General features: G+C 47.2%; 1 protein-coding gene across 1 annotated transcript in view; it reads right to left on the bottom strand.

The window, feature by feature from the left end:
* Window positions 1–24,035, bottom strand: part of kcnb1 (potassium voltage-gated channel, Shab-related subfamily, member 1) — a gene marked incomplete at both ends in the record, with an annotated part of 43,295 nt that extends 19,260 nt beyond the window's left edge. The window contains 3 exons of the mRNA XM_079490538.1: window positions 19,842–20,006; window positions 22,233–22,404; window positions 23,791–24,035. Of these exons, the coding sequence (XP_079346664.1) occupies window positions 19,842–20,006; window positions 22,233–22,404; window positions 23,791–24,035 (582 nt within the window). The remainder of the gene's footprint in view (window positions 1–19,841; window positions 20,007–22,232; window positions 22,405–23,790) is intronic.
* Between the last annotated feature and the right edge of the window lie 423 nt (window positions 24,036–24,458).

Genomic DNA, 24,458 nt, shown 5'->3' with positions numbered 1-24,458 from the left:
TTGTCAGGGAGGAGGTGTCTCTGTATCGTTATATTGTCAGGGAGGTGTCTCTGTATCGTTATATTGTCAGGGAGGTGTCTCTGTATCGTTATATTGTCAGGGAGGTGTCTCTGTATCGTTATATTGTCAGGGAGGTGTCTCTGTATCGTTATATTGTCAGGGAGGTGTCTCTGTATCGTTATAGTGTCAGGGAGGTGTCTCTGTATCGTTATATTGTCAGGGATGGCTCTGTGTCGTTTACGACAGTCAGTCAGTCATATATGATACAGTCTGTTTCTAGTGAAAATGTAACTAATTCAGTATCAGTAACATTAGTGTTTTCTCTCAGTCAGTTGATTCTTCATATCCATATGAGTGAAACGGCCGTGGTGACATGTTTATTTTTCAAACACAGTTCTTATATTATTTTGCATTGTAATCCCTCCTATGGGGATTACAATGCAAATAAAAAGTACATGAACCTGTGGATTTGCGCCCTCTACTGATATTGAAGTCATACTTCGGTGACAGTCCCACAACCTGCTGCCCAGGCTACTATATGACAGTCCCACAACCTGCTGCCCAGGCTACTATATGACAGTCCCACAACCTGCTGCCCAGGCTACTATATGACAGTCCCACAACCTGCTGCCCAGGCTACTATATGACAGTCCTACAACCTGCTACCCAGGCTACTATATGACAGTCCCACAACCTGCTACCCAGGCTACTATATGACAGTCCTACAACCTGCTGCCCAGGCTACTATATGACAGTCCTACAACCTGCTGCCCTGCAGGCTACTATATGACAGTCCTACAACCTGCTACCCAGGCTACTATATGACAGTCCTACAACCTGCTACCCAGGCTACTATATGACAGTCCTACAACCTGCTGCCCTGCAGGCTACTATATGACAGTCCTACAACCTGCTGCCCTGCAGGCTACTATATGACAGTCCTACAACCTGCTGCCCTGCAGGCTACTATATGACAGTCCTACAACCTGCTGCCCTGCAGGCTACTATATGACAGTCCCACAACCTGCTGCCCAGGCTACTATATGACAGTCCTACAACCTACTGCCCAGGCTACTATATGACAGTCCTACAACCTGCTGCCCAGGCTACTATATGACAGTCCTACAACCTGCTACCCAGGCTACTATATGACAGTCCCACAACCTGCTACCCAGGCTACTATATGACAGTCCTACAACCTGCTGCCCAGGCTACTATATGACAGTCCCACAACCTGCTGCCCAGGCTACTATATGACAGTCCCACAACCTGCTACCCAGGCTACTATATGACAGTCCCACAACCTGCTGCCCAGGCTACTATATGACAGTCCCACAACCTGCTACCCAGGCTACTATATGACAGTCCCACAACCTGCTGCCCAGGCTACTATATGACAGTCCTACAACCTGCTGCCCAGGCTACTATATGACAGTCCTACAACCTGCTGCCCAGGCTACTATATGACAGTCCTACAACCTGCTGCCCAGGCTACTATATGACAGTCCTACAACCTACTGCCCAGGCTACTATATGACAGTCCTACAACCTGCTGCCCAGGCTACTATATGACAGTCCCACAACCTGCTACCCTGGCTACTATATGACAGTCCTACAACCTGCTACCCTGGCTACTATATGACAGTCCTACAACCTACTGCCCAGGCTACTATATGACAGTCCCACAACCTGCTGCCCAGGCTACTATATGACAGTCCTACAACCTGCTGCCCAGGCTACTATATGACAGTCCCACAACCTGCTACTATATGACAGTCCCACAACCTGCTACTATATGACAGTCCCACAACCTGCTACTATATGACAGTCCCACAACCTGCTGCCCTGCAGGCTACTATATGACAGTCCTACAACCTGCTACCCAGGCTACTATATGACAGTCCCACAACCTGCTGCCCTGCAGGCTACTATATGACAGTCCTACAACCTGCTACCCAGGCTACTATATGACAGTCCTACAACCTGCTACCCAGGCTACTATATGACAGTCCCACAACCTGCTGCCCTGCAGGCTACTATATGACAGTCCTACAACCTGCTACCCAGGCTACTATATGACAGTCCTACAACCTGCTGCCCTGCAGGCTACTATATGACAGTCCTACAACCTGCTACCCAGGCTACTATATGACAGTCCTACAACCTGCTGCCCTGCAGGCTACTATATGACAGTCCTACAACCTGCTACCCAGGCTACTATATGACAGTCCTACAACCTGCTGCCCAGGCTACTATATGACAGTCCTACAACCTGCTGCCCAGGCTACTATATGACAGTCCTACAACCTGCTACCCAGGCTACTATATGACAGTCCTACAACCTGCTACCCAGGCTACTATATGACAGTCCTACAACCTGCTGCCCAGGCTACTATATGACAGTCCTACAACCTGCTACCCAGGCTACTATATGACAGTCCTACAACCTGCTACCCAGGCTACTATATGACAGTCCCACAACCTGCTGCCCAGGCTACTATATGACAGTCCCACAACCTGCTGCCCAGGCTACTATATGACAGTCCTACAACCTGCTGCCCAGGCTACTATATGACAGTCCCACAACCTGCTACCCAGGCTACTATATGACAGTCCCACAACCTGCTGCCCAGGCTACTATATGACAGTCCCACAACCTGCTGCCCAGGCTACTATATGACAGTCCTACAACCTGCTGCCCAGGCTACTATATGACAGTCCTACAACCTGCTGCCCAGGCTACTATATGACAGTCCCACAACCTGCTACCCAGGCTACTATATGACAGTCCCACAACCTGCTGCCCAGGCTACTATATGACAGTCCCACAACCTGCTGCCCAGGCTACTATATGACAGTCCTACAACCTGCTGCCCAGGCTACTATATGACAGTCCCACAACCTGCTGCCCAGGCTACTATATGACAGTCCTACAACCTGCTGCCCAGGCTACTATATGACAGTCCTACAACCTGCTGCCCAGGCTACTATATGACAGTCCTACAACCTGCTGCCCAGGCTACTATATGACAGTCCCACAACCTGCTGCCCAGGCTACTATATGACAGTCCTACAACCTGCTACCCAGGCTACTATATGACAGTCCCACAACCTGCTGCCCAGGCTACTATATGACAGTCCTACAACCTGCTGCCCAGGCTACTATATGACAGTCCTACAACCTGCTGCCCAGGCTACTATATGACAGTCCTACAACCTGCTGACCAGGCTACTATATGACAGTCCTACAACCTACTGCCCAGGCTACTATATGACAGTCCCACAACCTGCTGCCCAGGCTACTATATGACAGTCCCACAACCTGCTACCCAGGCTACTATATGACAGTCCCACAACCTGCTACCCAGGCTACTATATGACAGTCCTACAACCTGCTGCCCAGGCTACTATATGACAGTCCTACAACCTGCTGCCCAGGCTACTATATGACAGTCCTACAACCTGCTGCCCAGGCTACTATATGACAGTCCTACAACCTGCTGACCAGGCTACTATATGACAGTCCCACAACCTGCTGCCCAGGCTACTATATGAAAGTCCTACAACCTGCTACCCAGGCTACTATATGACAGTCCCACAATAGGAAGGCTACCCAGGCTACTATATGACAGTCCCACAATAGGAAGGCTACCCAGGCTACTATATGACAGTCCCACAATAGGAAGGCTACCCAGGCTACTATATGACAGTCCCACAATAGGAAGGCTACCCAGGCTACTATATGACAGTCCTACAACCTGCTACCCAGGCTACTATATGACAGTCCCACAATAGGAAGGCTACCCAGGCTACTATATGACAGTCCCACAATAGGAAGGCTACCCAGGCTACTATATGACAGTCCCACAATAGGAAGGCTACCCAGGCTACTATATGACAGTCCCACAACCTGCTGCCCAGGCTACTATATGACAGTCCTACAACCTGCTACCCAGGCTACTATATGACAGTCCCACAATAGGAAGGCTACCCAGGCTACTATATGACAGTCCCACAATAGGAAGGCTACCCAGGCTACTATATGACAGTCCTACAACCTGCTACCCAGGCTACTATATGACAGTCCCACAATAGGAAGGCTACCCAGGCTACTATATGACAGTCCCACAATAGGAAGGCTACCCAGGCTACTATATGACAGTCCCACAATAGGAAGGCTACCCAGGCTACTATATGACAGTCCCACAACCTGCTGCCCAGGCTACTATATGACAGTCCTACAACCTGCTACCCAGGCTACTATATGACAGTCCCACAATAGGAAGGCTACCCAGGCTACTATATGACAGTCCCACAATAGGAAGGCTACCCAGGCTACTATATGACAGTCCCACAATAGGAAGGCTACCCAGGCTACTATATGACAGTCCTACAACCTGCTACCCAGGCTACTATATGACAGTCCCACAATAGGAAGGCTACCCAGGCTACTATATGACAGTCCCACAATAGGAAGGCTACCCAGGCTACTATATGACAGTCCCACAATAGGAAGGCTACCCAGGCTACTATATGACAGTCCCACAACCTGCTGCCCAGGCTACTATATGACAGTCCCACAATAGGAAGGCTACCCAGGCTACTATATGACAGTCCTACAACCTGCTGCCCAGGCTACTATATGACAGTCCCACAACCTGCTGCCCAGGCTACTATATGACAGTCCCACAACCTACTGCCCAGGCTACTATATGACAGTCCCACAACCTGCTGCCCAGGCTACTATATGACAGTCCTACAACCTGCTGCCCAGGCTACTATATGACAGTCCCACAACCTGCTGCCCAGGCTACTATATGACAGTCCCACAACCTACTGCCCAGGCTACTATATGACAGTCCCACAACCTGCTACCCAGGCTACTGTATGACAGTCCTACAACCTACTGCCCAGGCTACTATATGACAGTCCCACAACCTGCTACCCAGGCTACTATATGACAGTCCTACAACCTACTGCCCAGGCTACTATATGACAGTCCCACAACCTGCTGCCCAGGCTACTATATGACAGTCCTACAACCTGCTGCCCAGGCTACTATATGACAGTCCTACAACCTGCTGCCCAGGCTACTATATGACAGTCCTACAACCTGCTACCCAGGCTACTATATGACAGTCCTACAACCTGCTGCCCAGGCTACTATATGACAGTCCTACAACCTACTACCCAGGCTACTATATGACAGTCCTACAACCTGCTACCCAGGCTACTATATGACAGTCCCACAACCTACTGCCCAGGCTACTATATGACAGTCCCACAACCTGCTACCCAGGCTACTATATGACAGTCCTACAACCTGCTACCCAGCCTACTATATGACAGTCCCACAACCTGCTACCCAGGCTACTATATGACAGTCCTACAACCTGCTGCCCAGGCTACTATATGACAGTCCCACAACCTGCTACCCAGGCTACTATATGACAGTCCTACAACCTGCTGCCCAGGCTACTATATGACAGTCCTACAACCTGCTACCCAGGCTACTATATGACAGTCCTACAACCTGCTACCCAGGCTACTATATGACAGTCCCACAACCTGCTGCCCAGGCTACTATATGACAGTCCCACAACCTGCTGCCCAGGGCTACTATATGACAGTCCTACAACCTGCTGCCCAGGCTACTATATGACAGTCCTACAACTTGCTACCCAGGCTACTATATGACAGTCCTACAACCTGCTGCCCAGGCTACTATATGACAGTCCTACAACCTGCTACCCAGGCTACTATATGACAGTCCTACAACCTGCTACCCAGGCTACTATATGACAGTCCTACAACCTGCTACCCAGGCTACTATATGACAGTCCCACAACCTGCTACCCAGGCTACTATATGACAGTCCTACAACCTGCTGCCCAGGCTACTATATGACAGTCCTACAACCTGCTACCCAGGCTACTATATGACAGTCCTACAACCTGCTACCCAGGCTACTATATGACAGTCCTACAACCTGCTGCCCAGGCTACTATATGACAGTCCTACAACCTGCTGCCCAGGCTACTATATGACAGTCCCACAATAGGAAGGCTACCCAGGCTACTATATGACAGTCCTACAACCTGCTGCCCAGGCTACTATATGACAGTCCCACAACCTGCTACCCAGGCTACTATATGACAGTCCCACAACCTGCTGTCCAGGCTACTATATGACAGTCCTACAACCTGCTACCCAGGCTACTATATGACAGTCCCACAACCTGCTGTCCAGGCTACTATATGACAGTCCCACAACCTGCTGCCCAGGCTACTATATGACAGTCCTACAACCTGCTGCCCAGGCTACTATATGACAGTCCTACAACCTACTGCCCAGGCTACTATATGACAGTCCTACAACCTGCTACCCAGGCTACTATATGACAGTCCCAATAGGGGCGTCATGCATACAGGGACCATGGGGTTGGTGTGATTCACCAACCTGATGACTAACGGTGGTAGAAAGTGACTCATGGGTTAGTCACACAGGGACTAAAGCACATTTCTAACCCTCACAACAACAACGACACACCTGTATGTCGTTGGTGTCGGCGGAAAACCTTGCATGTCCTTGATTACTGTCCCTTTGTTCTCATTGTTTTAACCCATTCTGACCTGAGATCAGATTCTAAAAAGGTCTTCTACATCCTGACAGTTTTCTGAAAAACCCTATGTTTCTATGTCAGTCGTTCTCAAACATGTTCATGTCAAGGACCCCCAAAAACATATGAAATTGGCTGTCGACCCCCATCTGAAAATATGTAGTTCCAATCTCTGCTTGTACCCATGAGCAAAGATTTGAGTTAAAAACGCTCGCTCTGAAAGAATATATATTCAAAGATTTTCACCACATTTTCACGATTTAAAAAAAATAGCAGACCTACAAGCTCGTAGCGCGGCACTCGGTGGTGCGCTACGAGCTTGTAGATCTGCTATTTTTGAGTGGTGCAAACCACTCCAACAACCAGCTTTGTCTGTTTGTGTCTATGTATGTGTGTACCTGTACGTGGGACCCAAAAAAATGAGCATGGTTACCATGGTCACTGACATTACGTCAAACCACAGTTGATCAGGCTATATAAGACCTTGCACCACTCAGTTCACACGGGTGTGATTTTTCAATAGCTAAAGCATAACATAATGCTAACACCAAAAGGGGTTCCCGCCCAGAATGGGTTAAAGATAACCTGACTCCGCCAGATGGGGCAGCAGAGAGTACACTGGGTTCCCCCCCTCCTGCTCCCATCTGGGAACTCTCAGGCAGACTTGATGCTCCGGCCACCAAACGGCCTGGCCAATCAGCGGCAGCTAGAGGCGGGATCAAGGCAGCACTGTGTATGCCTTGATCCCGCCTCTAGCTGCCGCAGAGAGTGTACTCTCTGCTGCCCCATCTGGCGGAGTCAGGTTAGGTTAAAGATGGAGTGTACAGAGAGTGTACTCTCTGCTGCCCCATCTGGCGGAGTCAGGTTAGGTTAAAGATGGAGTGTACAGAGAGTGTACTCTCTGCTGCCCCATCTGGCGGAGTCAGGTTAGGTTAAAGATGGAGTGCCGTGATTTTTTCCCCCCGCCCCTAAAACATGATCATCAGGTATTTATTATAATTATTATTATACTAGACCTTACGCGTTCTGCAGACTAGAGAACCACTTACTCGGTGTATAAAGTATATACTGTGGGTCAGAGAAAATGGAACATGTAGAAGAATGAAGACGTAGAGCGCAAAGAAAGCAATTATCCCATTTACACCTGCAATTCTACAAATGTCTTCTAAATCCTGACAGTTTTCTGAAAAACCCTATGTTTCTATGTCAGTGGTTCTCAAACTATTTCATGTCAAGGACCCCTAGAATTATATGTAATTGGCCGCCGACCCCCATCTGACAATATGTTGTTCCAGGGACCCCCCCCCCCCCCCCCTCCCCTCCCCCCAGAAGCAATGATTTGAGTTAAAAACGTTCACTCTGAAAGAATATATATTCAAAGATTTACGCCACATTTTAATGATTAAAAAAAAAATAGCAGATCTACAAGCTCGTAGCGCGGCACTCGGTGCCGCGCTACGAGCTTGTGAATCTGCTATTTTTTCCAATAGCTAAAGCATAACATAATGCCTTAAAACACCAAAAGGGGTTCCCGCCCTGAATGTGTTATTCTAAGTGCTATGAAGTTACTACAGGACACCATGGGTGAACATCCAGACCACATGCTATAAGATAAGGTTGAAATTAGCTCTGTGTGCCCGACAGCATACTGGATTCTACTTCCAGCCAATTATGATCACACCTTTTTCTTTCCATTTCAGTCCTCGTGCCAATTAATTCATTCCGGACGGGAACCCCTTTCGGTGTTTTATAAGCATTGTGTTATACTTCAGCTATTGCAAAATAGCAGACCTACAAGCTCGTAGCGCGGCGAGCTTGTAGGTCTGCTATTTATTTTTAATCGTGAAAATGTATAGTGCAAATCTTTGAATATATATTATTTTCAAAGCGAACATTTTTAACTCAAATCTTTGCTTCTGGGGGGTCCCTGACATATTGTCAGATGGGGGTCGGCGGCCAAATACAGATCATTCTGGGGGTCCTTGACATGAAACAGGTTGAGCACCACTGACATAGAAACATGAGGTTTTTCAGAAAACTGTCATGATTTAGAAGACATGATTTTTTTAAATGTTGATGTCAGGCCCAAATGGGTTACTTCCACCCACTGCTGTTATGCACCCGATACAGGTCTATACCGGCTGGCCCGCCGGTGAGGAGCCCCCACCGAGAGGACATGTAGCGCCGATCCATTCTCCTCCTTAATTGGCAATTAGTACACTACCAATTAAAGAGTTATGAAGCACTGTAACCATAGCAACGATTCTCATCGTCATTATGACGCAAGTTCCGGCGTGCCTCAGAATACTTTGATCATGGAAGAGAAACAGGTGCGCTTCCCATGGAAACTGCCCTGGGTGGTTGAGGCAGTGGGTGCTCAGCTTTTGATTGGTTGAAGGCAGAGGGTGCTCAGCTCTGATTGGTTGAAGGCAGTGGGTGCTCGGCTCTGATTGGTTGAAGGCAGAGGGTGCTCAGCTCTGATTGGTTGAAGGCAGTGGGTGCTCAGCTCTGATTGGTTGAAGGCAGTGGGTGCTCAGCTCTGATTGGTTGAAGGCAGTGGGTGCTCAGCTCTGATTGGTTGAAGGCAGTGGGTGCTCAGCTTTGAAAACTCATAAACCAACTAAAGGGGAATGGGCGGCACTCCAAAAACAAGAAGTCAGAAAGGAATGAAGAAGGCAAGGGAGTGAGCTGGGAGTCTGGAGTCATGGAGACGGGAGGGTTTTTCAAGTGAGTCTGCAGTTCAGACTCAATTGAATTGAAGGGGGAGTTTATCACAGCAGGGGAGAAGAGTCTAGACTGTGTATAGGATGCTTGCTTGTAGCGGGGTGTGTGTTTGCGCGTGCGTTCGTGCGTGCTTGCTTTCTTGCTTGCTTGCGTGCGTGCGTGCGTGCGTGCGTGCGTGTGTTTGTGCGTGCGTGCGTGCGTGCGTGCGTGCGTGCGTGCGTGCGTGCGTGCGTGCGTGCGTGCGTGCGTGCGTGCGTGCGTGCGTGCGTGCGTGCGTGCGTGCGTGCGTGTGTTTGTGCGTGCGTGCGTGCGTGCGTGCGTGCTCAAGCAGAAGCTTTGTTAGATGAGTTTTGTTCCTCAACGCCCAACGCCCCTCAACAACAACAACACAGCCCTATATTTACAGCTGAGCTGCATAAATGCTAACTTGTTATACTGTATGTTAGATACTGTTGATTTTACACTTCTAGGGGAAGTTCTCCGTCAGCCTCTGGGCTTCTAAACTTCTCCTGCGTGGTTTATATATAGACTTATTGGATGCAGGCAGCGAGAGGGAGCGCAGGAGAGGAGATGCGGAAACATGTGAGGATGTGTGGGGGGGGGGGGGGGGGGGGGGGGGGGGTGTTTGAAGACCAGGGGCCTTATTTTCGCTGTTGCCTTACACCCCTTATCCTTAAAGTTATTTGCCTTTTTGAAGGGGCGCCAGCCCCTCCTATATACAGCTTTAATGGTTGTGTTGTCTGAACAAACATTCAAAATGCCATCGACAATGAACGGAGAATTTACGTTTTTTTAGGAATTTAGGTGTTCTATGTTAATTCTATTCAGATTCCCTGAACAGATGGAGTTCCTCTGCTGGACACATCTTTTCAGTAGCAACGATGTACAGTTAGCATTAAGGCTAATCAGAGAATAAAACCTGCAGGTGAAAAAACATGCATTTTCAGAAAACTTTCAGGAAAATAGAGTCGGAATGACACGAATCTGTACATCCACACGGTGTGTCCCTATAGAATGACACATCTGTACATCCACACGGTGTGTCTCTATAGAATGACACATCTGTACGTCCACACGGTGTGTCTCTATAGAATGACACATCTGTACGTCCACACGGTGTGTCCCCTATAGAATGACACATCTGCACATCCACACGGTGTGTCCCTATAGAATGACACATCTGTACATCGACACGTTGTGTCCCTATAGAATGACACATCTGTACATCGACACGGTGTGTCTCTATAGAATGACACATCTGTACATCCACACGGTGTGTCCCTATAGAATGACACATCTGTACGTCCACACGGTGTGTCCCTATAGAATGACACATCTGTACGTCCACACGGTGTGTCCCTATAGAATGATACATCTGTCTATCCACACGGTGTGTCCCCTATAGAATGACACATCTGTACATCCACACGGTGTGTCCCTATAGAATGACACATCTGTACATCCACACAGTGTGTCCCCTATAGAATGACACATCTGTACATCCACGCGGTGTGTCCCTATAGAATGACACATCTGTACATCCACACGGTGTGTCCCCTATAGAATGACACATCTGTACATCCACACGGTGTGTCCCTATAGAATGACACATCTGTACATCCACACGGTGTGTCCCTATAGAAAGACACATCTGTACATCCACACGGTGTGTCCCCTATAGAAGGACACATCTGTACATCCACACGGTGTGTCCCCTATAGAATGACACATCTGTACATCCACACGGTGTGTCCCTATAGAATGACACATCTGTACATCCAAACGGTGTGTCCCCTATAGAAGGACACATCTGTACATCCACACGGTGTGTCCCCTATAGAATGACACATCTGTACATCCACACGGTGTGTCCCTATAGAATGACACATCTGTACGTCCACACGGTGTGTCCCTATAGAATGACACATCTGTACATCCACACGGTGTGTCCCTATAGAATGACACATCTGTACGTCCACACGGTGTGTCCCTATAGAATGACACATCTGTACATCGACACGGTGTGTCCTTTTAGAATGACACATCTGTACATCGACACGGTGTGTCCTTATAGAATGACACATCTGTACATCCACACGGTGTGTCTCTATAGAATGACACATCTGTACGTCCACACGGTGTGTCCCTATAGAATGACACAGCTGTACGTCCACACGGTGTGTCCCCTATAGAATGACACATCTGTACATCCACACGGTGTGTCCCCTATAGAATGACACATCTGTACATCCACACGGTGTGTCCCTATAGAATGACACATCTGTACATCCACACGGTGTGTCCCTATAGAATGACACATCTGTACATCCACACGGTGTGTCCCCTATAGAATGACACATCTGTACATCCACACGGTGTGTCCCTATAGAATGACACATCTGTACATCCATACGGTGTGTCCCCTATAGAAGGACACATCTGTACATCCACACGGTGTGTCCCTATAGAATGACACATCTGTACGTCCACACGTTGTGAGCTTGGAATGACACATCTGTACATCCCCACGGTGTGTCCCTATAGAATGACACATCTGTACATCCACACGGTGTGTCCCTATAGAATGACACATCTGTACATTGACACGGTGTGTCCCCTATAGAATGACACATCTGTACATCCACACGGTGTGTCCCTATAGAATGACACATCTGTACGTCCACACGGTGTGTCCCTATAGAATGACACATCTGTACGTCCACACGGTTTGAGCTTGGAATGACACATCTGTACATCCACACGGTGTGTCCCTATAGAATGACACATCTGTACGTCCACACGGTGTGTCCCTATAGAATGACACATCTGTACGTCCACACGTTGTGAGCTTGGAATGACACATCTGTACATCCACACGGTGTGTCCCTATAGAATGACACATCTGTACATCCACACGGTGTGTCCCTATAGAATGACACATCTGTACATCCACACGGTGTGTCCCCTATAGAATGACACATCTGTACATCCACACGGTGTGTCCCTATAGAATGACACATCTGTACATCCATACGGTGTGTCCCCTATAGAAGGACACATCTGTACATCCACACGGTGTGTCCCTATAGAATGACACATCTGTACGTCCACACGGTGTGTCCCTATAGAATGACACATCTGTACGTCCACACGGTGTGTCCCTATAGAATGACACAGCTGTACGTCCACACGGTGTGTCCCCTATAGAATGACACATCTGTACATCCACACGGTGTGTCCCCTATAGAATGACACATCTGTACATCCACACGGTGTGTCCCTATAGAATGACACATCTGTACATCCACACGGTGTGTCCCTATAGAATGACACATCTGTACATCCACACGGTGTGTCCCCTATAGAATGACACATCTGTACATCCACACGGTGTGTCCCTATAGAATGACACATCTGTACATCCATACGGTGTGTCCCCTATAGAAGGACACATCTGTACATCCACACGGTGTGTCCCTATAGAATGACACATCTGTACGTCCACACGTTGTGAGCTTGGAATGACACATCTGTACATCCCCACGGTGTGTCCCTATAGAATGACACATCTGTACATCCACACGGTGTGTCCCTATAGAATGACACATCTGTACATTGACACGGTGTGTCCCCTATAGAATGACACATCTGTACATCCACACGGTGTGTCCCTATAGAATGACACATCTGTACGTCCACACGGTGTGTCCCTATAGAATGACACATCTGTACGTCCACACGGTTTGAGCTTGGAATGACACATCTGTACATCCACACGGTGTGTCCCTATAGAATGACACATCTGTACGTCCACACGGTGTGTCCCTATAGAATGACACATCTGTACGTCCACACGTTGTGAGCTTGGAATGACACATCTGTACATCCACACGGTGTGTCCCTATAGAATGACACATCTGTACATCCACACGGTGTGTCCCTATAGAATGACACATCTGTACATCCACACGGTGTGTCCCCTATAGAATGACACATCTGTACATCCACACGGTGTGTCCCTATAGAATGACACATCTGTACATCCATACGGTGTGTCCCCTATAGAAGGACACATCTGTACATCCACACGGTGTGTCCCTATAGAATGACACATCTGTACGTCCACACGGTGTGTCCCTATAGAATGACACATCTGTACGTCCACACGTTGTGAGCTTGGAATGACACATCTGTACATCCACACGGTGTGTCCCTATAGAATGACACATCTGTACGTCCACACGGTGTGTCCCTATAGAATGACACATCTGTACATCCACACGGTGTGTCCCCTATAGAATGACACATCTGTACATCCACACGGTGTGTCCCTATAGAATGACACATCTGTACATCCACACGGTGTGTCCCTATAGAATGACACATCTGTACGTCCACACGTTGTGAGCTTGGAATGACACATCTGTACATCCACACGGTGTGTCCCCTATAGAAGGACACATCTGTACATCCACACGGTGTGTCCCTATAGAATGACACATCTGTACATCCACACGGTGTGTCCCTATAGAATGACACATCTGTACATCCACACGGTGTGTCTCTATAGAATGACGAATCTGTACGTCCACACGGTGTGTCCCCTATAGAATGACACATCTGTACGTCCACACGGTGTGTCCCCTATAGAATGACACATCTGTACATCCACACGGTGTGTCCCTATAGAATGACACATCTGTACATCCACACGGTGTGTCCCTATAGAATGACACATCTGTACGTCCACACGGTGTGTCCCCTATAGAATGACACATCTGTACATCCACACGGTGTGTCCCTATAGAATGACACATCTGTACATCCACACGGTGTGTCTCTATAGAATGACACATCTGTACATCCACACGGTGTGTCCCCTATAGAATGACACATCTGTACATCCACACAGTGTGTCCCTATATAGAATGACACATCTGTACATCCACACGGTGTGTCCCTATAGAATGACACATCTGTACATCCACACGGTGTGTCCCCTATAGAATGACACATCTGTACATCCACACGGTGTGTCCCTATAGAATGACACATCTGTACATCCACACGGTGTGTCCCTATAGAATGACACATCTGTACATCGATACGTTGTGAGCTTGTAGAAAAAATAAATTAAAAAAAGGGGCAAAGAAGTTTAGGGATCGAACATCCAGTATAGTCAGGCCTAGTTAGGCCGTGGATCATTGGATCTCTGCACCTATAGCTCCCAGATCTCTGGTGTATAGCAGGGCTGTGAGATCTCTGGAAGGATCAGGTGTATAGCAGCTAGGGCTGTGAGATCTCTGGAAGGATCAGGTGTATAGCAGCTAGGGCTGTGAGATCTCTGGAAGGATCAGGTGTATAGCAGCTAGGGCTGTGAGATCTCTGGAAGGATCAGGTGTATAGCAGGGCTGTGAGATCTCTGGAAGGATCAGGTGTATATCAGGGCTGTGAGATCTCTGAAAGGATCAGGTGTATAGCAGGGCTGTGAGATCTCTGGAAGGATCAGGTGTATAGCAGCTAGGGCTATGAGATCTCTGACAGACTGAAGGATCTGGTGTATAGCAGGACTGTGAGATCTCTGACAGACTGAAGGATCAGGTGTATAGCAGGGCTGTGAGATGGTGTATAGCAGGACTGTGAGATCTCTGACAGACTGAAGGATCAGGTGTATAGCAGGGCTGTGAGATCTCTGGAAGGATCAGGTGTATAGCAGCTAGGGCTGTGAGATCTCTGACAGACTGAAGGATCAGGTGTATAGCAGGGCTGTGAGATCTCTGACAGACTGAAGGATCAGGGTTTGAGTGAAAACGTGCTGTAAGAGCAGCCAGGAGGGTCTTTCAATAATCCCTCCAGATGACTGAGGTCTGGAGGAGCAGACGGGCAGATATTCCTCCTCGGTGAGGAAGATTCCACACAACAGTACAACAAGAGCACGCACATCCACCAGTGTTGTTTTCGTCGACTAAAACTAAGAGGAATAATGTTCGTCGACTATACCTTTTTTCACTGAGGAAAGCTGTTATGATGACTACAACTAAGACTAAATATATTGACAATTTCGTCAACAAATAAAAACTAGACTAAAATGTTAGGAAGGGACTAGTGGACAAAAGATCCAGTATAAGTAATTTTACACTTTGTTGCATGCTGAAAATAGAAGATCTACAAGCTCACAATGCGTCGCAGCATTGTGATCTTGTAGATCAGCTATTTTCAGCAAGTGTAAAATCTGCCATTACGACGCCATCAAGGTCCACCAAAACACATTTTAGTCGACTAAATCAGCTGTAGATTTAGTCGACTAAAACTAGACTAATAACACATTCCGGGTGACTAAAATGTGACTGAAACTAAATGAAAATGACTAAAACTAAAATCTAAATTTGCTGCCAAAAACAACACTGTATGGTCTGCAGACTGGATAATGCTCCAAAGCATGAGCTCAGTCCGTTGCTCTCCCCAGGTTGGCAGAGGGAGTGTATAGAGCCCAGGATTACACATTAGAAAATTGACATGACTGGATGAAAAAAAAAAAAAAAAGTTCCAAAAATGGTGGGCTAAGATAGAAGCGGAGCTGTGCATGGATGCTGATGTGAGTGAGTGCTCATCACTCGTTTGACGAGCATCGTTACGAGAGTTGTAAAAGGCTTTGTGGAGCTGGCCGGAAACCCCCAACAGCCGCCCTGCACGCCACGCCACCCCACCCCCCACGCCACGCCACCCCCCACACCACACCATGCCACCCCCCACGCCACTCCACGCCACGCCGAGTGGACCGAGCTGATCAATTCCTAATTAGCTTAAAAGCTCCATGTCTCCACCCTTCCACCCCCCCTCCCACACACACACACCCCCACTACTAAAAGCATTGTTACGCCCCAAAATATGGTGTAAAGCACCATATGTATGTATGTATGTATGTATGTATGTATGTATGTATGTATGTATGTATGTATGTATGTATGTATGGTGACGCATGGTTCAGGCCTCAGCTTGTGTTTGATGTGCAGGCTGTGGGTTTGTTGACTGTCACCCCCCCCCCCCCCCACACACACACACACACACACACACACTCACACACACACACACACCTCCACCACCGCAGGCTGGCCCACTGTTTGCTCAGCGCACGCACGCACGCACGCACGCACGCACACACACACACACACACACACACACACACACACACACCTCTCTTTCCAAGACAAGTGGGACTCATTGGATGTGTGTAACAAACAGTGCATATATAAGCAGATGGTCACTCTGGTAGAAAGAATAATGACTAACAAAACAAGCACCAGTTAGCGCTGCTGCCAGTCAGACAGAAGGGGAGTACTTCAAAATAAAATCACTAGAGTTTCAGCAGATTAGGCAGATTTTACTCTGAAAAGCCCCGCCTTCCGTTACCCCCCCAAAAAAACGGGAGGCATAATCTTTTCCTTTCTTACCTCACGCTGTCACATCTAAAGTCTCTCTAGAAGCGTTTAAATTCCAAGCGAGATGCTCCCTGAAGTCAGACATGAAGATGGAACATTATCCTTTTGGTCAAAACCATGGAGAGCGCCCTAGATTTACAGTACAGCGGGCAGCCACACAAATTTTCCGGAAGTTATTTGTCTATGAGACCCTACTGGCAACTACTGGCGATAGCAGGCGAACAGGCGATGGTTGAAAAGTGGGCAGAGCAACATCGCCCGAAAATATACAAATAATTCATCTTTTCTGGCGATAACGGGCGATTGGGCGATGTGTCGGACGATGCTCGCCCGCTGTTAAAACGCACGGTTAGAGTGACGAGCCATTCTAATGGAAACAAGGAAGTGTTGTTTTTGGCAGAAGATGTCTATTTTAGTTTTAGTCATTAGTCTCTTGAAACGTTTTAATTTAGCTTTAGTCACATTTTAGTCACCTGGAATGTTTTAGTGTTTAGTCTAGTTTTAGTCGACTAAATATCATAATATTTTTGTCGACTAAATCTACAGGTGATTTAGTCGGCTAAAATGTATTTTGGAATACATGGAATACGGATATACGGTGTATATTGCAGGAAACTCCCATTAAAATTTCCAACAAACTCCGGTAAACTTTTACGTTTATAGGCAAATCTAGTGCCCATAATTGCCCGTTAACTCCTCTTTTCACGCAGTGCAACTAATTGTAAAATGACTTATACTGGATCTCTTGTCCCTTCCTAACATTTTAGTCTAGTCTTTAGTTGTTGACAAAATCGACAGTATATTTAGTCTTAGTTTTAGTCATCATAGCTTAGTTTTCATTTAGTTTCCATTTAGTTTTCGTCAGTGAAAAAAGGTGGTCGACGGACATTTTTTGTCATAGTTTTAGTCGACGAAAACAACACTGAAACAAGGAAGTGAGCGGCAGCGCGCATGTGCGAACCACAAGGAGTCGCGTTTCTTTTATATCAAAAAAGGACCTAAAGACGTCTATAGACGTCCAAGACACCCTGTGGTTTTGGTTCTAAAGACGTGTATACACGTCCATAGCATGAAAAGTGTTAACTACAGTAAATGTTCTTAGTTATTTTACACCACTGCTTATTATAACCAGACCATGTCAACTCCTTATTATAACCAGACCATGTAAACTCCTTATTATAACCAGACCATGTCAACTCCTTATTATAACCAGACCATGTAAACTCCTTATTATAACCAGACCATGTCAACTCCTTATTATAACCAGACCATGTCAACTCCTTATTATAACCAGACCATGTCAACTCCTTATTATAACCAGACCATGTCAACTCATTATTATAACCAGACCATGTCAACTCCTTATTATAACCAGACCATGTCAACTCCTTATTATAACCAGACCATGTCAACTCCTTATTATAACCAGACCATGTCAACTCCTTATTATAACCAGACCATGTCAACTCCTTATTATAACCAGACCATGTCAACTCCTTATTATAACCAGACCATGTCAACTCCTTATTATAACCAGACCATGTCAACTCCTTATTATAACCAGACCATGTCAACTCCTTATTATAACCAGACCATGTCAACTCCTTATTATAACCAGACCATGTCAACTCCTTATTATAACCAGACCATGTCAACTCCTTATTATAACCAGACCATGTCAACTCCTAACGCTGCATTTCATCATTTATTGTGTTATTCCGTGAATCACCTGCTACACACAACTATGAAACATTAAACGTGTGCGTGTGCGACTGTGCGTGTGCGTTTGTGCGTGCGTGCGTGTGCTTTGCACTTTCTTCAGTGAAAACACAAACATTGAATGGCTGATGAAACAGACTGTGTGTGTGTGTGTGTGTGTGTGTGTGTGTGTGTGTGTGTGTGTGTGTGTGTGTGTGTGTGTGTGTGTGTGTGTGTGTGTGTGTGTGTGTGTGTGTGTGTGTGTGTGTGTGTGTGTGCTGATGTAACAATGTAAGCATGCATTTTAAAAGGCAAACAAAGCAATGTCACTCCCGTGTGTGTAAAATGGTAAATGGTGCGTTTATACAACCTGTCATCACTCTTTACAATGATTACAGTGCATTACACACACACACACACACACACACACACACACACACACACACACACACACACACACACACACACACACACACACACACACACACACACACTGCCGCCCTATGAGACTGTGTGTGTTTCTGTTTGGGGGGGGTGTATGCGCATGTGTGCGTATCATCATCATCACCTTCATACTAGGACATACAGTTGAGGGCAAGCCCTCGTTTTCAATGTAGCCAAGGTTACAATACACAAACTAGTTACAGTCAAAACAATACATCAATTATAAATCAGGATAAATTACAAAGGAACTTTATGCGCTCTCCATGACGGAAGGATGGATGGGTGGAGATCAGGGGGTTCTAGCTGGAGGCTGCGCTCTCCATGGCGGAAGGACGGATGGGTGGAGATCAGGGGGTTCTAGCTGGAGGCTGCGCTCTCCATGACGGAAGGATGGATGGAGTTTGAAGATCAACAATATGAAATGTATCGTCAAGCCAGATGCCAAGATATTTATATTCAGAGACCCTCTCAATCTGAAGAAGTACACTATCCAAGTCAGTGTTCATAGCCCTAGAAAACAGCATGAATTTTGTTTTACTTGCATTTAAAACAAGTCTTAGCTCAACCAGGGCACCCTGGAGAGTTTTAAAAGCAAGCTGCAGGTTCTCAACGGCAACACAATATAAAACTGTGTCGTCCGCGTAAAGATGGGATTGACAATCCTTCAGAGTGGAAACAAATATATATTAAATTACACCCAACACAAATAATCAACTGCACTTTAGAAACAAGCCCAAAAAAGCAACCGCACTTTTGAAACAAGCCCAAATAATCAACTAGACTTCAGAAATAAGGCCAACTAAACAAAACTTTGGCAACAAGCTCAGATATGCGTGCGCGCAGCGCGGCAAGCGGAGCTCAGGGAGCGTACCTTTGCGGCGACAGAGGAGCTGGGTTTCTGTTGCTGGGTTTCGTACCTTTGCGGCGACAGAGGAGCTGGGTTTCTCCAGGAGGTCCCAGAGCTTCTGTCTCTTCTCGGCGCAGCAGGTGTTCTCGAACTCGTCGCCCTCGCGGTCCTTCTGGTTGTCCGCCTCCCTCTTCAGCTCCTCGTTCATCTGCTCCTTCTTCTGGTGGTAGCGCGCCTGGTGGCAGGGAGGGGTATAGCAGGGAGGGGTGGAGCTCGTTAAGGGAGTGGTGGAGCTCGTTAAGGGAGGGGTGGAGCTCATTAAGGGAGGGGTGGAGCTCATTAAGGGAGGGGTGAAGCTCGTTAAGGGAGGGGTGGAGCTTGTTAAGAGAGGGGTGGAGCTCGTTAATGTGTATTGATAAGGTATAGGTAGACGGGTATACCCGTCTACTTATTAATTAATGAGCTCCATCCCTAGGGATGGAGCTCATTCATTTTGTATTGATAATGAGCACCTTATCGATCAGGCTTATCGATCACTTTCTATTAGGTTGTGGAAAGACGGGAGACAACACCAGTATCTTTTACTATAGGGCCTCAAATACAGTACTGTTCTAACAGATGGAAGGAAATTGACCTTTTTACCAATAAAATAATATCAAATAAACTGTTAACTGGTTAATATGTATACTGTCACTTTAAAGCATAATTTTGTTTACCCGGACAGCGCTGGTTGGCAGGTATCAATACACTTTGTTTACCCGGACAGCGCTGGTTGGCAGGTATCAATACACTTTTAGACCAACAGTTTGTGCCAGCGTGGATGATTACATATATTTATTGATCTCTTGTCTTGATTGTTTAAACATGACGTCATGGGCCGCTATGCTCAATAACAGGCTTGATTAGCCCAAAGCTTATAGATAACTGGTACTCAATAAGCCCAAAGCTTATTGATAACTGGTACTCAATAAGCCCAAAGCTTATAGATAACTGGTACTCAATAAGCCCAAAGCTTATTGATAACGGGTACTCAATAAGCCCAAAGCTTATAGATAACGGGTGCTCAATAAGCCCAAAGCTTATTGATAACGGGTACTCAATAAGCCCAAAGCTTATTGATAACGGGTGCTCGATAAGCTTGTTATGGGATTTTCTTTCGGGTATCGGTTATCGAGCTCCCTCCCTACCTGGCAGCAGGACTCCAGGTAGATCTATAGTCCAGCTCCTGGCTGAAGGGTATATAAATATAGTTACCTGGCAGCAGGACTCCAGATAGATCTATAGTCCAGCTCCTGGCTGAAGGGTATATAAATATAGTTACCTGACAGCAGGACTACTGGTAGATCTATAGTCCAGCGCCTGGCTAAGGGTTTATAAATATAGTTACCTGGCAGCAGGACTCCAGATAGATCTATAGTCCAGCTCCTGGCTGAAGGGTATATAAATATAGTTACCTGGCAGCAGGACTCCAGATAGATCTATAGTCCAGCTCCTGGCTGAAGGGTATATAAATATAGTTACCTGGCAGCAGGACTCCAGATAGATCTATAGTCCAGCTCCTGGCTGAAGGGTATATAAATATAGTTACCTCGCAGCAGGACTCCAGATAGATCTATAGTCCAGCGCCTGGCTGAAGGGTATATAAATATAGTTACCTGACAGCAGGACTACTGGTAGATCTATAGTCCAGCGCCTGGCTGAAGGGTATATAAATATAGTTACCTGGCAGCAGGACTCCAGATAGATCTATAGTCCAGCTCCTGGCTGAAGGGTATATAAATATAGTTACCTGGCAGCAGGACTCCAGATAGATCTATAGTCCAGCGCCTGGCTGAAGGGTATATAAATATAGTTACCTGGCAGCAGGACTCCAGATAGATCTATAGTCCAGCGCCTGGCTGAAGGGTATATAAATATAGTTACCTGGCAGCAGGACTCCAGATAGATCTATAGTCCAGCTCCTGGCTGAAGAGTATATAAATATAGTTACCTGGCAGCAGGACTCCAGATAGATCTATAGTCCAGCGCCTGGCTGAAGGGTATATAAATATAGTTACCTGGCAGCAGGACTCCAGATAGATCTATAGTCCAGCGCCTGGCTGAAGGGTATATAAATATAGTTACCTGGCAGCAGGACTACTGGTAGATCTCAGTAGTCCAGCGCCTGGCTGAAGGGTATATAAATATAGTTACCTGGCAGCAGGACTCCAGATAGATCTATAGTCCAGCTCCTGGCTGAAGGGTATATAAATATAGTTACCTGGCAGCAGGACTCCAGATAGATCTATAGTCCAGCTCCTGGCTGAAGGGTATATAAATATAGTTACCTGGCAGCAGGACTCCAGATAGATCTATAGTCCAGCGCCTGGCTGAAGGGTATATAAATATAGTTACCTGGCAGCAGGACTACAGGTAGATCTATAGTCCAGCTCCTGGCTGAAGGGTATATAAATATAGTTACCTGGCAGCAGGACTCCAGATAGATCTCGTCGATGCCCCAGTAGTCCAGCTCCTGGCTGAAGGACAGCGCACACATCTCCTCCATCATGTGCAGCTTGCCCGTGCGGTAGAAGTTCAGGATGGACGTGAAGGCGCCCGGGTGACGGTCGAAGAAGTACTCGTTCTCGTGCAGGCTGTAATAATAATAATAATAATAATAATAAACTTTATTTATATAGCACCTTTTTTTTCAAATTTCAAATGAAAAATAAAAAAATAAAAACACATCAGTATCAGTTAGAATAAAAGCACCAAGTTCTGCTGTTAAGGGCATTTAAAAAAAGGCCTCTCTATACAAATGGGACTTTGAAGCGTCTGGTGACAGTAGCCAATAACATCACAGGGAAAATAAGGTATTTTTGACCTGAATTCAGCTTGTGTGGGATAGGGATGGAGCTTGTTAATTTGTATTGATAACGATCACCTTATCGATCAGGCTTATCGAGCCGGGTCCTTATCGAGCCCACTATCGAGCATTTGATATTATTTTGTGGAAAGATGGGAGACAATATTAATTCTGAACAGAACCTTCTTTTTATTGGCCAGTTGTGATAGTTTGTATGCGGTGTACACACACGCACGCACGCACGCACGCACGCACGCACGCACGCACGCACGCACGCACGCACGCACGCACGCACACACACACACACACACACAGAAGCAGAATATGCATATTTTGTATCTTATTATATGTTAATAATCCCTTTATTTTAACCAACCAAGACATCCCTCTGCACTACATTTTACTAGGGTCTTATACAGTACCTTTCTAACAGACAGAGGGAACTGTTAATTGTGTACCGTCACTTTAAATGTGTAATGTATACATCGTACGGCGGTGTCACGCACCAAAAATAGCCAGTCTACAAGCTCACACCGCGTCTGGTTGCACCGCATTGTGAGCTTGTAGCTCTGCCTTTTCAGCAACGATAGACTGAGAAGTTGCATGCACATTGAATACGTCACGTATTATATGAGATTATATTCAATCGATCCGCAGGAGATATTATAACTACGCTTCCTCCCCGCAAATATATATCATATGTGGGGAGGAAGCGTCAGTGAATCCTCGCTATGAGTCTGGTCGCGCCAGGCTAGCAGTTGACGGCTCCCGTGTTGTTTCGACTCGGTGCAGACATGATGCAAAGGTATCGCATTTGGGTTTAATACAATGCATTATGGACAGATGTCTATGCATTGTCGAAATGCTCCCTTTCATGCATGCAACAACTGTGGTAGGCTACATTATTGCATTTAGCTCCCCTCGTCTTTTTTCATGTTACCAAACTTTTTCACCCGTTCCACCATAGTTCCACGGCAAAACGATGACGCACCACGCAACTACCCGTCGCGTCCCAGCCCCCTTATACCCGATAACAGACTCGACAAGCCAAACGCTTATTGATACTCGGGTCTCGATAAATGCCGAACCGGGTTTGTAATGGACCGATTTTCGGGCTCCACCCCTAGTGGTAGATGGAACCTACTACAGTCATGTATAAGGAACCGTATCACACCTGTAGTCGTCGCAGACCTCCATCAGGGACTCGTGCGTGTTGCAGTCGCGCAGCTTCCCGAGGCGCGTGCGCGGCAGGCGGTCCAGCGTGCGCCACAGCACCTCGTGCGGGAGCCCGCCCACGTTGAGGCGCACGCGGCGGAAGCACGACTTGCTGCGCAGGATGTCCAGGGGCTCGGGGGGCAGGGAGGCCGTGGAGCGCTGGGATTCCCCCGCCTTGCTCAGGTCCGCCAGGGTGCTCTCCATGACGGAAGGATGGATGGGTGGAGATCAGGGGGTTCTAGCTGGAGGCTGCGCTCTCCATGGCGGAAGGATGGATGGGTGGAGATCAGGGGGTTCTAGCTGGAGGCTGCGCTCTCCATGACGGAAGGATGGATGGGTGGAGATCAGGGGGTTCTAGCTGGAGGCTGCGCTCTCCATGGCGGAAGGACGGATGGGTGGAGATCAGGGGGTTCTAGCTGGAGGCTGCGCTCTCCATGACGGAAGGATGGATGGAGACCAGGTTGGGATGAGGTTCTAGCTGGAGGCTGCGCTCTCCATGACGGAAGGATGGATGGAGACCAGGTTGGGATGAGGTTCTAGCTGGAGGCTATGGACTAGTAGTGCTGCTGCTGTGGTCGCTTGCAGGGCTCTCTTTCATCATGGTTGTTTCTGGGGGTTTTGGAGAAG

This window comes from Electrona antarctica, assembly GCF_951216825.1.
Source record: "Electrona antarctica genome assembly, chromosome: 21".
In the NCBI taxonomy this organism is placed as follows: Eukaryota; Metazoa; Chordata; class Actinopteri; order Myctophiformes; family Myctophidae; genus Electrona; species Electrona antarctica.
Note: the sequence above shows the minus strand (reverse complement) of the source record. Positions and strands in the feature narration are given on the sequence as shown.